Genomic DNA, 16,808 nt, shown 5'->3' with positions numbered 1-16,808 from the left:
TTAAAGAAGGACTTGAAGATGAGGGTAATTCTTAATAACTCCAGCTCCAAATTCGAGTTTGATGATGGCACTGCACCACTACAGCTGAACACCAACTGGAGAAGTTGCCAGATCAGAGGTCCTAAGAGCCTGAAGAACAACAAAGGCACCTGGGATCAACAAGATACCAGCAGAGCTATTGAATCAGGGCAAGAACACTGTCACACACAGCTCGTGGACCTTTCAAGATCTGGACTGCGGAAGATATCCCGGATGACTGGAAATAATGATTAATTGTTGAGCTGCCAAAGAAAGGGAACCTCAGTGATTGCAACAACTGGAGGGACATAATACTGGTGTCAGTACCTGGCAAGGTCTTCAGCACTTTGCTCCTCAATAGAAATAGATAGTACCCTTCATTCCCAGGCTGGGAGGTTGTGCAGTGAACAGATCTTTACACTCAGGAACGTCATAGAGTAGAACTTAGAGTATCGGAAGACTGGTTATCAATGTCATCACTTTCAAAAAGGCTTTCGATAGCATCTATCAGTAGTCTTAATCAAAACCTTATACCGTGACTCCAGCTGCTCTGTCAAGACCAGCAGGGGCACCATGAACTCATCCAACATCACAGGAGTATGGCAAGGCTGCATACCCTCCCCATTGCTTTTCATCATGAAGGCAATGGTGGGTGCAGACTTTGGTGTCCTGTGGCAACACAACCAGTTGACAGAGCTTGATTTTGCATACTATATTGCCTTGCTGGCTGAAAATCGATTACCATTATCACCAGTCTTGAGTGGCAGCACAGAGGTTGGTCTAAGCATCAGCTGCAAGAAGACAATGGCGACTTCTCTGCAACGGGGCCCTTCCATCACCATTGCACAACAGAACTTTGAATGTTGACTGCTTCCCCTACCTAGAAAGCAACTTCCCTAGGGAGGGCATTGAACAGGTCAAAGTTCACAAGAATTGGTAAAGCAGCATCAGTCTTCTGAAAGCTTACACGGTCTGGGCATCCAACACCAACATGGCCATGAAGCTGTGACTGTGTCCATAGTACCAATCGCAACCTATGCTGGCGAGACATAGTAGAGAAGAGGAAAGGTGTCATGTAAGTTGGATGCCATTCACCAGCACGGCCTACGTAAGATCCTGGGCATCGTGTGGAGAGACATTGTTATCAATGAAGTGCTACAGAGGGCTGGTCACCTCTGACCAGCCCTCTGCCTGTGGGACATCATGATGGAGAGACAACAGAGGCTGGCAGGACACAGATTTTGCCTTCTGGAGGACACTTTTTTTGGCACCTGGACAGGGTGTCCATTCTGCCACTACCAAATGGAAGACGACAACAGGACTGGCTAAAGACGACCTGGTGAAGTACATTTCAGGAGGACCTTCAAGAGCAGGACACTACCTGGGCTGGAACGAAATAAATTGTGATGGACCAGGGCTGGTGACAGAGTCTTGCTGCTCATTGTTCCTCTGGACCCACACAGGACAAAGTCTAAGTAAGTTTTTTAATAGTCTGGGGGAAAGAAATTCAGAAACGTTACTTTCCTGTTGGAATTCTCATTGGAAAATTGAAATTAATGAATCTTCATAAGTTGACTGTTTGGAAACAGCAAAATATTTTAACTTACTTTGCCACAAAAGCAGGATTGAGGGGGGTTCAAGTACTGTATTGTACTGTATTATGCTGATTGTGTTTTAAATCTTTAATTGAATGTCTGAAAAATGCTGCCTATTTGTTTCATCCTTTTTTGCTTGTCAAACTAAGTCTGATTCTGTGTCAAGAGACTGACTTTTGAGTGTTTCTGTTGCAGTTGAACCAACGAGTATATCCCGAGAGGAAGAGCTGGGGGAAATGGAGCTTGGACAGAAGGAGACTCCCACTGAGACTAAAGATGAGGAGCAGAAAGATTTCCAAGAAGGCACCGATCCTCTTGCAGAAATTGGAGAGGAGGCACAAGCTGGTGAGATTGGCTTTAAGAAGGTCTTCAAGTTTGTGGGCTGTAAGCTCACAGTGAAGAAAGAGAAGCCAGTGAAGTTGGAGCCTGTGCAGTTGCTGACTGTGAAAAAAGATGAAGATGGTGAGGTGGACAGTGAATCCAAACAAGAAATGGAAGGAAGCAAAAATGATGAAGTGAGTCCAGTTGCTGATGAGGCAGACAGAAGTCCACCTGAAGTTCTTTCCCCTGGAAAAATGGAAGAATCCATTGGCCAGGCAGAACCAAAACCAGCTGCGGCTGAGGAGCCATTGGTGCAGGTAGAGTCTGCAACCAGTCCAGTAGAAAGCCCTGCTGTGGATTCTCCACTGAAGAGATTTTTCAGACAAGGCTTTTTCTCGGTATTGCGAAGGAAGCCAAGTTTTAAAAAGGCTAAAGATGAGCCGCTTGTCATCGGGGAAGAGAATGAAGTAAATGGAGAGCAGAAAGAAAATGGGGAGCAGATCATTGCCCCTGGAGTTGTTAAAGGTGAGGAAGGTGACCATGGAGTTAAAACTCAAAAGGAGGCTTCCACTTCTCAAGAAGCTGCTGAAATCTTGGATGTTCAGACAATTGAAGAAAAGAGAGAGAGAGATGACGACTTTGAGGATCTCACGGCAGAACTAGCCAGCGTTAGGGAGGCAAAAGAGGCACCAACTATAGATGAAGGAGAAGATGGTGTCTCTGCAAAACAAGACCAATTGCGGGGACCTGAGTTGAAGTTGACTGCCACAGCATTGGAGACGGATCAGGCGAACCAGCTGACGACGAGGGCTGAGCAAAGCGCGTCAGCTGAAGGACAATCTGTCTCCATTGAAGCTGCAGAAGAGCTTCGAGCTGAACACGCTGATATAGCCCAGGAGCAATCTTCACTCAAGGCCTTGGAACCTATAATGAGTGAGGCAGAGCTCTTGTCTTCACAAGAAAAGGCAAAGTTGCAAGGCAGCCCACTGAAGAAACTCTTCACGGGTAGTAGTATCAAAAAGCTGTCTGGTAAAAAAACAAAAGCCAAAAAAGAGGAAACCAATCTGGGAGATGCTGGTGACGATGTGCGTTTGCAGTCTTCAACTGAATCTGAAGGCAGCCCTGAAGGCCAGAAGCCAGATACTCCTTTAACTTCCCCAGAAGAAATGGGTGAGAAGATCCCAGTTGAGACGGTAGAAACGCCTGATGTGCATCCAGAGGCAGAAGGAGTAAATGGTGCTGCCAATGGAGAGACCAAGAAGGAAAGCATCACTGCATGGGCTTCGTTTAAAAAGTTAGTGACGTCAAAAAAACGTTCCAAGGTACCATCTGAGAGTGACAAAGAAGACGAACCAACTGATAAAGCGAAGAGTGCAACAATCTCTTCCAATGAGAGTGCTGCCTCAGTTGATAATGAAGAAGCTAAATCGGTTGCTGAGGAGCAAAGTTTAGAACAAAGCACTGAGGATCCTAAAAAGAAAGCTGATGCTCCTGTATCCTGGGAAGCATTAATCTGTGTCGGATCTTCGAAGAAAAGGGCGAGAAAACTGTCCGATTCAGAGGCCCCAAAACCAAACGAAGAGGCCCAAAAGCTGACTGAGGAAAACGGTCAAGTACGAGATGGTGCCGAGGAATTAAAGGCTAGCAGTCTGCAAGATACTGATCAGGAACAAGGTGGAGCATCTCCAGAAGGTGTTGCGAGTCCTGTGGAAGGTGAAGTGTCTGGTGTTGCCTCCACATGGGAATCTTTTAAGAGGTTGGTGACCTCGAGGCGCAAGTCCAAATCCAAGCTTGAAGAACGTGTGGATGAATCTGTGACCTCCCCTGAAGCTGTTCTTCCTGAGACTGAAACTGCCAAGGAGGAGTCATGGGCTTCTTTCAAAAAACTGATACCCGGCCGAAGAAAGAAGAGGTCAGAGGCTAAACCGGAGCAACCTCTGGCTGAGGACGTTGAAAAAGAGACCAACTGGACAGAGTTCGGAGTGAGCAAGAGTGATGAAGAGTCTGATACACCAGCAGTGGTTCCTCTCTCTGAATATGATGCTATAGAAGAAGAGAGAGTGACTAAGGAGCAGCAGATAACAGTAGCAGCTGACTCAGTTTACATGGGTGAAGTTCCAATCACACCTGAAGCTCCACTTGAAACTGGAGAACTGAGTACTGAGCAAACCGTTACAGTGGAACGGGGACCATTAGAAGCCATCAAAAGCAGCATTGATGAAAGATCTCCATCGTGGATATCAGCAGCAGTTTCAGACACCGTTGTGAAGGATGTTGAAGATGAAAAGATAGTTGAAGGAACCGTGGCTGCAAATGAACTTGTAAAGGAACCGATTGTGCATGGCGATATAACCCCATCAGCAGATGTGACTGGTGAAACCTATCCTGTTGAGATTGCTGAAGAGGCACAAGAGATTATCTCTGAGGTGGTGGCGGCACCAGAGTGCCCAGCCGAGGAATCATTAACGGAGGAGACAACCGAGATGGTTTCAGCAGTCTCGCAGCTGACTGAGACACCGGTGACAACTGCAGAGGGCACCCCTATACGTGAGGATGAAGCCCTAGTCAACAGGCAAACCCAGGAGGTGCTGCAGGAAGCTGCTGAAAAGGTGAAGCTCTCAGCAGGTCCAGTCATGTCCTTGTGCAAAACGGTGGCTGCATCAGAGATGCAGGAGCCTGAAATTTCCATGGAAAAAATCCAGGATGAAGTGGTCAAAGCCTCGTGTGAAATAGAGGTGCCTGAGTCTGCCCAGAAAGGAGAAACTGAAACATCGGACACTGCCTCCGAGGCCTCTGAAGTAACTCGAGGGGCTAGCCAGGCGGCAACTGTAGAAAGTGAAGATGTGCAGCATGAACTTGGTGAAATGGTTGAGCGAACAACGATTGAAATGCAAGAGATTTCAGTTGCCCGGAGCATCCAGCCTGAAACCACTCCTCCAATAGAGAGCGCTGCTGCTCACCTAGAGATTACAGCTGAGGTGGTTCAGGATGTAGAGGTTGATGCAGCACACATGGTTGAATGTGGCATTTTGCGAGACGAAAAGATTAAAGGGCCTGTGGGGATGCTGCACAAGACTGATGACATTTTAGTGAAAGAGAATGTGATAGCTGAGATTGAAACTGGAAAGTCAGAAGCTGTGGTAAACAAGCTGGGGACAGAAAAAGTGGAGAGTGTACTTGAAGGGACCTTGGAAGCCAGTCGAGCAGAGGATGTGGCAAAACCAGAGGCTACATGTGAAGAGCCCACTGAAGCTATTAGAGCAAGCTGTATGGAAAAGGATCTGACAGAATGTGAGGAGACTACTGAAGCTGCTCCTGCAGAAGCTGCTGAGAAGATGGGAGCAGAGGAAGTTGCTGAATGCAGAGAAGCCACTGAAGTAATTCCAGCAGAAATCGCTGAGAATGTTGAAGCAGTATTGGAACAGACGGGTGAAGCAATTCCAGAAGTTGTTCATCGGATGAAAGTGGAAAAAGCTGAGGCTGTTTTTGAAGAGACTATTGGAGATGCTCAAGAGATTGGGGAGGTGGGAGCAGAAAAGGCTGTGGGCATATGCAGAGAGGCTCTAGCAAGTGTGAAAAACATTGAGGCGGTATGTGAACAGAGCACTGAAATCATTCCAGCAAAGATGGAAATGAATGTGACTGAAACTGTGTGTAATGAAGAGACTGTGCAAATCACTCCAGTTGTGGAAACGACTGAGGCTGTACTTGGTGAAGAGACCATTGAAATCACTCCAATAGTGACGGTGACTGAGGTGTGTAGCGAAGAGACTGTCAACATCACCCCAGCTGTAGAAACGACTGAGGCCGTACTTGGTGAAGAGACCATTGAAATCACTCCAGTAGTGACGGTGACTGAGGTGTGTAGTGAAGAAACTGTCAACATCACCCCTGTTGTAGAAACGACTGAGGCTGTACTTGGTGAAGAGACCATTGAAATCACTCCAGTAGTGACGGTAACTGAGGTGTGTAGTGAAGAAACTGTCAACATCACCCCTGTTGTAGAAACGACTGAGGCTGTACTTGGTGAAGAGACCATTGAAATCACTCCAGTAGTGACGGTGACTGAGGTGTGTAGCGAAGAGACTGTCAACATCACCCCAGTTGTAGAAACGACTGAGGCTGTACTTGGTGAAGAGATCATTGAAATCACTCCAGTAGTGACGGTGACCAAGGTATGTAGTGAAGAAACTGTCAATAACACCCCTGTTGTAGAAACGACTGAGGCTGTACTTGAAGAGACCGTTGAAATCACTCCAGTAGTGACGGTGATTGAGGTGTGTAGTGAAGAGAATGTCAACATCACCCCTGTTGTAGAAACGACTGAGGCTGTACTTGAAGAGACCATTGAAATCACTCCAGTAGTGACGGTGACCAAGGTATGTAGTGAAGAAACTGTCAACATCACCCCAGTTGTGGAAACGACTGATGCTGTACATGGTGAAAAGGCCATTGAAATCACTCCAGTAGTGATGGTGACCAAGGTATGTAGTGAAGAAACTGTCAACATCACCCCAGTTGTGGAAACGACCGAGGCTGTACTTAGTGAAGAGGATGTGCAGATCACTCCAGTAGTGGAAGTGACCGAGGTGCTACATAGTGAAGCACCCAATAAAAACACCCCCATTGTGGAAGCGATGGGGGTTGCATGCAGGGAAAAGGCCATCGAAAGCAGTCCAGTGGTGGTGACTGAGATTGTGTGTAGTGAAGATACCACTGGAGTAATTTCAGTGGGAGTGATGGAGGCTGTAGAAAGTGAAGAGATTGTCAAAAGCAGTGCAGTTGTGGAAGTGATGGAGGTTGTGTGTGAAGACGCCAGTGCTATGGTGGCGGTGGCAGAGGCTGGACGTAATGAAGAGATCACCGAAATCAGTCTAGCAGTGGAAGTGATTAATGTCAGTCCAGTTGTGGAAGAGACGGAGGCTGTATGTAGTCAAGAGACCATTGATGCCAGTCCAGTTGTGGATGTGATGGCCATACACAGTCAAGAGACCATTGCCAGTCCAGTTGTGGAGCCGACACTAGCTGTATGTGGCCAAGAGAACATTGATGCCAGTCCAGTTGTGGAGGTGATGGCTGTACACAGTCAAGAGGCCATTGATGCCAGCCCAGCTGTGGATGTATGTGGTCAAGAGGCCACTGATGCCAGTCCAGTTGTGGAGGAAATGGAGCCTGCACGCGGTCAAGAGGCCATTGATGTCAGTCCAGTTGTAGAGGAGACGGCTGTATGCAGTCAAGAGGCCATTGATGTCAGTTCAGATGTGGAAGTGACAGAAGCTGTAGGTGGTCAAGAGGTCACTGAAATCTATCCAACAGTGGAAGTGATGGAGACTGTATGTAGTGAGGAGACCATTGATATTGGTCTAGTGAAGGTGGGAGTGGAAGAGAGCAAGTCTGCACCTGAAGAAAAAAGTGGTCTTGTGATTATAAAACAGGGAGAAATTGAAAGAATTGAAAAAGATGTACATGTGATGGCAACAGACAATGATAAAATAGCACAAGAGCAGTTCAGTGCAGTCCAGATTATGCAAGAGATGGCTGAAGTCAAAAAGTATGTGGAAGCTGAAGCTGAGAATATGGAAACTGAAATGAATGAGGTAGTGTATGAAGAGATCACTAAAACCCTGGAAAGAATGGATGAGCAGAAAACAAAAGAACACGTAGTTGAAACATTGATTCCAGCAACGGGAATTATACAGCAAGACCCAAGCATTGTAGAACTATCCAAAGAAACAATTCAGGATGTTGCCATGCCAACTGAGAACACAGAGGGACAAGTAGATACTGTTTCTACTGAACAGGATAAAGATGATGACCAGATGCATAAATATGATAAAGAAAAGATGCCAGGGCTACAAAAGGCCACAACAACAGAAGAAAAAGGTGATGAAGTCGTTGGCCAAAGAGTGCAAACCCAAGAAACCAAGGACACTGAAGCTTTAGAGCAAGAGGTGGTGGTGATGCAGTCAACCAAAGTGTTGTTTGAAGATGATCAGAAACCAGTTAAAACTGAAGCTGGTGCATCAGTGGGAGCTGAGAAAGAAAGGAAATTGCTGTCGGACCATGTTTCTGAAGAGTCTGCAGTGTTGCCTGATGTAGCCAAAATGACTGAAGTAGAATGCTGCCAATCATTAGAGAGGCCTGAAGGAACATGCCTGTCTCTAGAACTCACCGAGGCAAAAGGCCAACCTGTAAAAACCCAGCCACCGGCTGAAGAAAAAATGTCAGTACAAGATGTCCCAGCCAGAATGATATCTCCTATCGAGGAGAACCAAACTCAAGGAGTTGTAAATGAGAAGCTGGAAGGTGACGCAACAGAATCCATTGGTCATGAGGATGATAAAGAGACAGATCAAAATAAGGTGATTGAGGCAGTTGAAAAGCAAGAAAGTCAAGAAGTGCAGATTGGGCACCAAATGGATCAATCTACTTTAGAATGTGCAAAAGATGCAGCTGAGAAGACACCATCCTGAGGCAAGTGAAACCTTAACTGTGTTGTGGGTAATGATCCTTGAAAGTTTCTAATGTCAGGTCCATTTTTGCCCAGGTGGATTTCTTTTTCACTTTTCCCTCCGTGTTCTGGTGTAAATATAATTTCAAGTTACTAGAATGGAACCAATTTAAGTTCCATTTACAAGTTTCCCGTCCAATTTTAAAACTCATTATCTGAGCATAGCAGAATCAAAAGAGACAAACCAGTAAATTGGCTGAACAGAGTGGTTTAACATTTTAACGGTTTGTTTTTAGTTTTTCCTTTCCCATTCCTGGGACACATCCCAAAACACTTAAGCCAATGAGTACTTTTGATATGCAGTTACTGTTATGTCGGCAAATATACGGAAAATTTGTGCACAACAAGATTCTACAAGCAGGTGATTGGCCATCTAATCTGTGATTTGAGGGAAAAATAATGGTTTGGACACCAGGACAAGCTCTCCTGACCTTTGTCAGGCATCTAACCAAGAGAGCAAACAGGGATAGAGGGCTCTTTTTAACATTTCATCTGAAAAATGGTACTTCCCACTCTTACTGTACTGCACTGGAGTGCCAGCCTGGATTGTGTTCAAATCTCTAGAATGGGACTGACCTCCTGACTCCGAAGTGCACGTTCTGTCACTCGTAGTCCTGCTGATGATAATTGAGTTTGATTTCATGTAGATGTTTGGACAGTGATGCATAGGCGGGAGAATGTGGAAACTTAAAAGCAATGATTACTCTTTTTTGTCATTACTGTTCTAATGTTTCTCTTTCGAACACCAAGTAGAATGTTTGCACATTGCATTAATGTAAATCATATTACAAATGATATACCCTCCCCACCCCCTTTGCCACCATTGGAGAGAACCCTATATTTGACTGAGTTCCATAAGAACATATCCACTCCATGCACAGGAACCTCAACTAACATCCCCTTCCTTAACTCAGGGACATGGACTACACATTGCACCTCTATCATCAGCAACGCCAACTCCTGACAGGCTGTGATCACTGATCCATCTTCCAGGCCCCTATGGTTCATTTACTCAACAATCTGTGTTAGAGGCAGAATCAAAACTCTGAAGTTGAACCTATGGCCTCTGCCTCAGCGACAAGTGTTGTTATTTGAGTCAAACTGGCAAAAAAAAGGCTTCTCAAGTCTCAGTCATCGTCTAAGTGCCACACTGATTGACATAGGTGACCATGGTCTTCCAAACTTTCTAATCATAGCAACAGTGGATGACCTCGTTGGAGTTCTGGTTAAGCCAGTCTTTAGTGTTGTCTGGCCGCTCCCTTCACTGTCAGCCTCTTGCTCTTGTTCCATTAAGCCTTCAAGTGGTGATTAGGCACTGCAACCCCTCTGCACGATAACATGTTTGAAAAATTCCCTTTGCCTTTTGATATTACTTGAGTTCTCTTGTTCTTCCAGCCTCACTCAGTACTACTTCATTAGTTCTTTTCTCCAGCCAGCTTACCATTGGGATCCTTCTTGGGCATGGACACCGCATTTTGAAGCTGTTGATTTTCTTCCTCTTTCCTAATGTTCCAAGCTTCACATCCATAATTCATTACTAACCAGACCTAAAACTATCTAGTACACATTTTTGGTTCAAGACTCACTGACATTTCTTAGAATGTTGCTTAGTTTTGTCAAAACACTTCTAGCTTGTCCAATTCTCTTTTGGACTTCAGTAGTGCTTTTGACATCAGATGTTATTGTGCTTTCCATATAGTTGGAATTCATTGCTGTGCTCCAACTTGCTTCCATTTACTGTGATGTTGCAGTCTGGAATGTCTTTTTTCATTGTCATTAACGTAATGCATGTTTTCTTGCAGTTGAGTATAAGTCCATAACCACCACTTTGCTTTATGACTGTCAATTAATTTTTGCAGGTCATCTTCATTTGTTGCTATAAGTACGGTGTCACTAGCATAGCGGATGTTGTTGCTGTCTCTCACTCCATCCATCCTTTCAGTTCCTCTGAGAATGCAATCACTATGTGGCGAAACAGTCTGGTGAGAGAATGTAGCCTTGTCTAACCCCGCTTTTTTGATCACTTCCAATCACTGCATTCGTGCACATCTGATAGTCACTTCCTGATTCCAGTCAATATTCAAGATGAATTGAAGAGCTTTCCCATTGATTGTTGATGTCTTTCGGCATTTTCATGAGATGATTGTGTTGAAATTTTATCAAATGCTTTAGTACAGTCAATAAATGATAGGTAGAGGTTGTTTGCATTTCAGTGGCTCTTTCTGCCAAAGTTTTAAAAAGGGATTGCTTTATCTTGCATTCATAATTGCATTCATTATCTTCTACAAAGCCACACAGAGTGTCTGAAATCTGATTTAATTTTCTCAACTCTAGCCATTAGGTTTGTAAGGATAATCTTTACTCCATGACTCAGTCTGACTGATGGACGTACTTTGCATTCTATAGCGCCAGGTTTTTTTGGCAAAGTGATTAAAAACTGATTGTTAGATCTCCAGTGATAATGCCAGTGTTGTAGATATTGTTGGCACGATAACGCTCAGTTTTTCAATTCTTACCCCTCCTGTTGCTTCTCCGTTTCTGGGACTGTCTTCATTTTCGTTTGGTGGTTGAGGTCTTCCAACATTGTTCTGCAATTCTTCTATGTATTCACTCCATATTTCCCTGGTTATGTCCTTTTCCATTAGAATTGAACCATCTTTTGCTCTCAAACTGGAGATACAAATTGTTCCCTTCCCCAAAATTCCATTAACTTAATTGCCTTAGGATGCAAGCTTTTCATTGACAAATGCATTTCAATTGAGACATTCAGCCATTTTTATTTTTCTTCTCTCTGCGCTTTGTTATTTCTCTTCAGTATGTTTGATTCTGACAGTTTCCTTTTTCTTCCATCAATTCCATGATTTCTTGTTTCATCCATTTTTTGTTTGAAATGCTTTGTTTTCATAGGAATCTTAACTTTCGCACTTTCCATGAAGACCTCCTTGAACATGTTAAACTCCCCTACTATGTATTGTTTTTTCCACCTCCAGTGCTGCAAAGCACTTCTTTACCTTCTCTTTAAGGACAGGGTCTAAGTGGAATTCTTTCAGTCATTCAAGAACTGGTCTCCTTGGCTTTCCTTTTGCTTTAATAGGAATTTTCAGCTTGACATTCATTCTGGCAACCACTAGTATGTGATCGCTGTCACAGTCTGCTCCAGGATATGATTTTGACTGTTTAATGTAGTTTCTGAAACATCTACTTATTGTAATAATCAATCTGATTTCTTGATTGGTCACCTGGACTTTTCCATGTCCAGCTTTTCCTGGGGTGATGCTTAAATTATTACAAACATGTGGTTTAACTGTTCTGACAGCACCAGTCGATCCATATGTCACTTCTGTTACGTTCTCTGAGATCTTGAGCAAACAATCTCTTGTACACGAGTTTCCTACCTTTGCACTGAGATCTCCCATGATGATGATGATATCTTGAACTGCATTGTTTTCTTGATCTAGTTGTTCATACAGCATTTCAGGGTCCTCATCTGACACACTCTGGGGTATGTACTTGCATAATACTCAATTCGGAAGGTGTACCTGCTATTCTGACTAGAATTCTCTGAGAAATAGCCTGATATTCTAAATGGAGGTTGCAATGTTTTTTGATGATAAAGCCACTGTGACTACTTTTTCATGTTTCTCTCCACCCAAGTAGATAATGACTCCATCATTGTGTTGTTACTTCCCAGCTCCCATACTTCACATAAGCCAAGAATATTGATTGACAATCTGCACATCTCTTGAATGGCATTTTCTGCTTTCCCAGCTTGATATAATGTTTTAACTTTCCAAGTAGCAATTCTTTTGGTGTCAGTTTTTCTTTTCTTATGCTTGTTCTTAGCCTTTTGAGGGTTGCGTGGTAGTATGCATCTGAGTCTACTTGTAGTCCATGGATGTCTGTACCCAGCAAGGTGTTGGCCTGAGCGGTGCCAACCCCCATTCATGCTGTTGTCTTGATAAAAATTGTTTGTACTGACCATATTTGAATACAGAAAAGAAAGTGAGTGGTTTCCTGTTGCTGCCTTTGTGTGTTTGAAGGGAACACAACCGCACTTCCCAGAGGATCCCTCTGCCTGGCATCAGTGAAACATTGCCCTCTGAGCTTGTAGGTCCTCTGCCTTCAACGCCATAGGATCCACTCCCGGTCATCACTCATAACCTGAGCATGGGACCCTTTCAGGTATTGCCAGATGGACTGGGCCTTGCAAAAGGGCAGGGTTGACCACACCCTGGGGTGAGTCATTCAGATACCCCTGCTACCCTGGTAAGTCTTAGTAACCAAACAATCCCAGTACGGAGGGAGTACTGCATTGTCTGATGTCTTCTAGATACAAGTTTTTAGGCTGAGGCTTCATCTGCCTAACTCATTTCCAATTCTGCCTTGAAGCCCCACTGCTCCCAAATGTCAGAGTGCCTTTTTTGCTTTGTAGCATTTTCTTAAGAGGAGCCTTATCAAACATTGTGACTCACAATTGGAATTCACTGTTATAAATTGAGTAGCAGCAGCTATACTCATAAGTAATTAATTAGCCATAGTGTAAGAAGGATCATGGGTATATATATCTCTTCATTATAGACAGGCAATTAGTTATATGGTGAGAGAGGCACCACTCCACATCAAGTGTAGAACAAGGTAAGGAGGCAGGCTTCTGTGAACTAACACAGCCTGTACAAGGATTTGAAGCTATGCTGTTGGTATCATTATGCACTACACACTAACCACCCACCCTTCTCCCCTAACTCCTTGTAAAATATTAATTTTGTGTGTATACACTTACAGAGCTCCAAACAAACACTCGTGAAAAACAATGTGAAGGCGACAAGGCTGTAGGAATATCGCACAACTCTACTGTGACAAGACCAAGTACCACTGTTGTGTCCTGTTGATTGACAATCCCGAATCAGTTCGAGAGCTATATCTACACTGTTATAGTTATTTAACGTAATAGTTTCTTGCTTTTAGCCTGATGATAAATATTGTTGAACCAATGCCCTTTCCTGCTTTCTTCAGGTTGTGTGTGCAGGAAGATGGTGCCTGAATGTTCGAGGAAGGGGTTGGGGTATTTGTTCACGGAACTAAAGATTCTCCCTGTATCATATTGTTATTTTAATGTGAAATGTAATTCTAAGAATATCCTAAATGCAAGAGAATCATTTTCCTTAAGGTTATCACTGTGACTGTGGATAGAGGAGAATTGGATTGAGATATCAAAGTTTACTATAGCTGTCCAGGGCCTGATTTTTGATGTTCGATTAAAGTATTCCTGAGGTGACAGTTTAAACCTAGAACAATCTAGTACGAAAGAAGTCCGTACAAATTTGTAAATTCTCATCATGCAGCTACTACAAGCTACCACCTATGATGATATTTCATCATTTAATTTGCATGGCTGAAGCTGCCACCTTGGATACAGAATGAAATGGACCTCACCAAGGTGACTAAAATATCGAAGTGTGCTCAAAAGGTGCTGGCAAAACTGACCTTTTGAAGGAATGACTTGAGGTTAAAATACCTTATGGGATTAAAAATAATTTTAATGCATTTTTCAGCGTTGTTGAACCTGTAAGTGTGACTAAACGGAGGCCCTGGTTAAGCTAGGGGTGTTCCAGAGGATGAAATGTAATAATCATTTGGCTAATTGCTTTTGATTGTTGGGAAACTGAGGTCAGATTGCTAAAACTCATTGACTGAGGGAGTTGTATGTTAGAGGAGGCCAGGCTCACTGGGAAGCCTGTTTATCTGTGAAAAAGATGCATTAAATTGGATTACTAGTCAAGGTTTGTTTGGACTTTCATAACAACCTCCAAGATGTGCCTTGGTATTGTGTACAATTAATGCTCAACATATCATTGTAATGTTCCTGTTTAGATGTTTCCTTTTGGTCTATTTGTGACTCTTCTCACCACCCCACCATGTTTCTTACAAAATAAATAGCATTAAAGCAATGTTGAAACTGATTGTTCAGGTTAGTTAGACCTGTCCAGCACATTTACCTCCCCCTCTCCATTAATAAACCAACACCTAGCCTGTAACACTGTCACTGTACAGTTCCTGTCTTGTGTTAATGTAGTTTACAGTAAATGGTCAGGTTAACAAACAGTAACTACTGTACACTGATTTACCGCATGTATTTAACTAGAGCAGGATCTATGACCGAGAGTCCACTGCTGCTCTCATTAACACTGCTGTGCTTTTATAACTGAATGTGAAATTGACATTTGTACAAATTGTATTACCTGTGTACCTATAAAGCCATATTGGAATAATCAAAACACAACTTCTACAAATAAAGTAATATTAGCATTAACTTCCTTGTGGTTTCATTATTGTACATGGTATGGTTCTGTGCTGAGATTGATTACTAATGATTGCCATGAGGCAGAAAATTAGTCCACTATTCTGAACAAAATCATCATTTTACAACAAGACCATTTGACCTATTATGCTTTAATTAGCCCTACTCCCCTGCTCTTTCCCTGTAGCCCTTTTCTAGTATAAATCCAATTCCCTTTTGAAAGTTACTATTGAACCTGTTTCCACCACCCTTTCAGATTGTTCATTCCAGACTATAACACTGCATGTAAACATTTCTCATCTCAAGCCCCCGGTTACTTTTAAAGTGATTATTTTGCCAATAATTGTTACATGCAGAAAAGGAACACTTTAGACAAAAAGGAAGCATGTTAAGTGCGATTGAATCTCCATGTTCAAAGACTTACATCACCCACCCCCTCCAATAAATGATGGCCAGCCTTAAGCTACTAACTTACCCTGCCAACCAAGCATTTCCCTAACCCCTCCCAAAACCTTAGAGTTTTTTTTTATCCCTCTCAATCTTTTGTTCTTAAATATAAACTTCATCCCCATTCATCTCTTGCCCTGAATGTCCTAATTTATAGTTCAACTCAGTGGTAACATTCTATCCTGAGACCAATGTACATAATCTGCTAAGGTTACAGAAGAGCAGTGTAATGTAGGAGGGTCCAGTCTTTCTGATGAGAACTGCAGTCTCAGCTGCTTCTTTGGATACATTGGCCCAGAATTTCTGATCTCTGAGCAGGTTGTACCTAGGAGGTATCCCAGAAGATCAGCTGGCCTCCACCCTCCCTGTAAGTCTCCACACATGGAAGTTCAAACTTCCGACGGGCAATTGCCCTGCACTTGGAACCATCTGAGGTTCCAACTCTTAGCAGAATAGTTCCCACGAAAAGTTAGAAGAATTAAAATCATCTCTAGCTGTTGGGTAAGTATAATTTTAACTGCTTCCCCCCCACCCCACCAACCTTCTACAGCTAGTGCTGTAAAAAGGGGCATGGCTTCACTTCTCCCAACATTGCTGCCCTATACTGAAGGCATCAGGAACCTGCAGCATTTTTTCTCAAAGTTCCTTTCAATCAGCGGATTAACTGGTCATCTCACTGTTCGTGAGACCTTGCTGTGTACAAATTGGCTGCTGTATTTTGAGGCCCACTGGCCCTGATGCAGCTCCCGAGTAGCCTCGGGGAAGGTGAGATACGAAACTGCCTTTGTAACAACCTTCAAAGATAGACGCAAGATAAGCAAAATACTGCGGATGCTGGAAATCAAACAAAAATAGCTGAAAAAACTCAGCAGATGGCAGCATCTGCGGAGAGGAAGACAGTTAACGTTTTGAGTTCGTATGACTATCAGAACTAAAGAAAAATAGAAATGAGGTGAAATATAAGCTGGTTGAGGGGGGTGGGACAGATAGAGCTGGATAGAGGGCCAGTGATAGGTGGAGGCAAAGAGATTGCCAAAGACGTCATGGACAAAGGGGTGACGACGATGATGATATTAGTTAAAGGATGTGCCAATGGTGACATTAAGGGTAGAAAGCAGGATGAGCAAGTGACAGATGGCCCTAGTGGGGGTGGGGTAGGGGGAAAGGATCGAAATAGGCTATAAGGTGGAGATAAAACAATGGATGGAAATTAAAAAAAATAATAGAAATAGGTGGGAAAAGAAAAATACATTAAAATATACCAATTATTAGAAAAAAGGGGGATCGGGATGGAGGAGAGTTCATGATCTGAAGTTCTTGAACTCAAATGTTAAAAGTCTGGAAGGCTGTAAAGTGCTTAATCGGAAGATGAGGTGCTGTTCCTCCAGTTTGCGTTGAGCTTCGCTGGAACATTGCCCTCTGCTTAATGCTAATGAGTAACCATGAATGGGCTAGGTCTTTGAATTCACAATCACTTGTTCCTGTGCTATCTCTACCAATGTTCTGGAGGGTGGCCTCCTCAAACTAATCCAAAATTGCTCTATTCAGTTGATCAGTGCCTCTCCTTACATTTTTGTAGAAAGCATTTCACTTCACACTTCTCCCTGTTACATTTCAT

At 43.4% G+C, this 16,808-nt stretch overlaps 1 protein-coding gene across 8 annotated transcripts in view; it reads left to right on the top strand.

Annotated features, from left to right (window-relative positions):
• LOC144689481 (uncharacterized) overlaps nt 1-14,755 on the top strand; it is a 105,132-nt gene extending 90,377 nt beyond the window's left edge. For 4 of the 8 annotated variants that reach the window (XM_078556594.1, XM_078556601.1, XM_078556600.1 and 1 more), the window contains 2 exons: nt 1,809-8,408; nt 13,228-14,755. In XM_078556594.1, coding sequence (XP_078412720.1) covers nt 1,809-8,407 — 6,599 coding nt within the window. In that variant the 3' untranslated portion in view covers nt 8,408; nt 13,228-14,755. The remainder of the gene's footprint in view (nt 1-1,808; nt 8,409-13,227) is intronic. The other 4 variants (XM_078556598.1, XM_078556597.1, XM_078556596.1 and 1 more) reach the window with 4 other exon arrangements.
• Nucleotides 14,756-16,808: the final 2,053 nt, after the last annotated feature.

The sequence above is a fragment of the Cetorhinus maximus genome, chromosome 14 (genome assembly GCF_964194155.1).
Source record: "Cetorhinus maximus chromosome 14, sCetMax3.hap1.1, whole genome shotgun sequence".
NCBI classification, from domain to species: Eukaryota; Metazoa; Chordata; class Chondrichthyes; order Lamniformes; family Cetorhinidae; genus Cetorhinus; species Cetorhinus maximus.
This window is presented reverse-complemented; position numbering and strand designations above follow the sequence as displayed.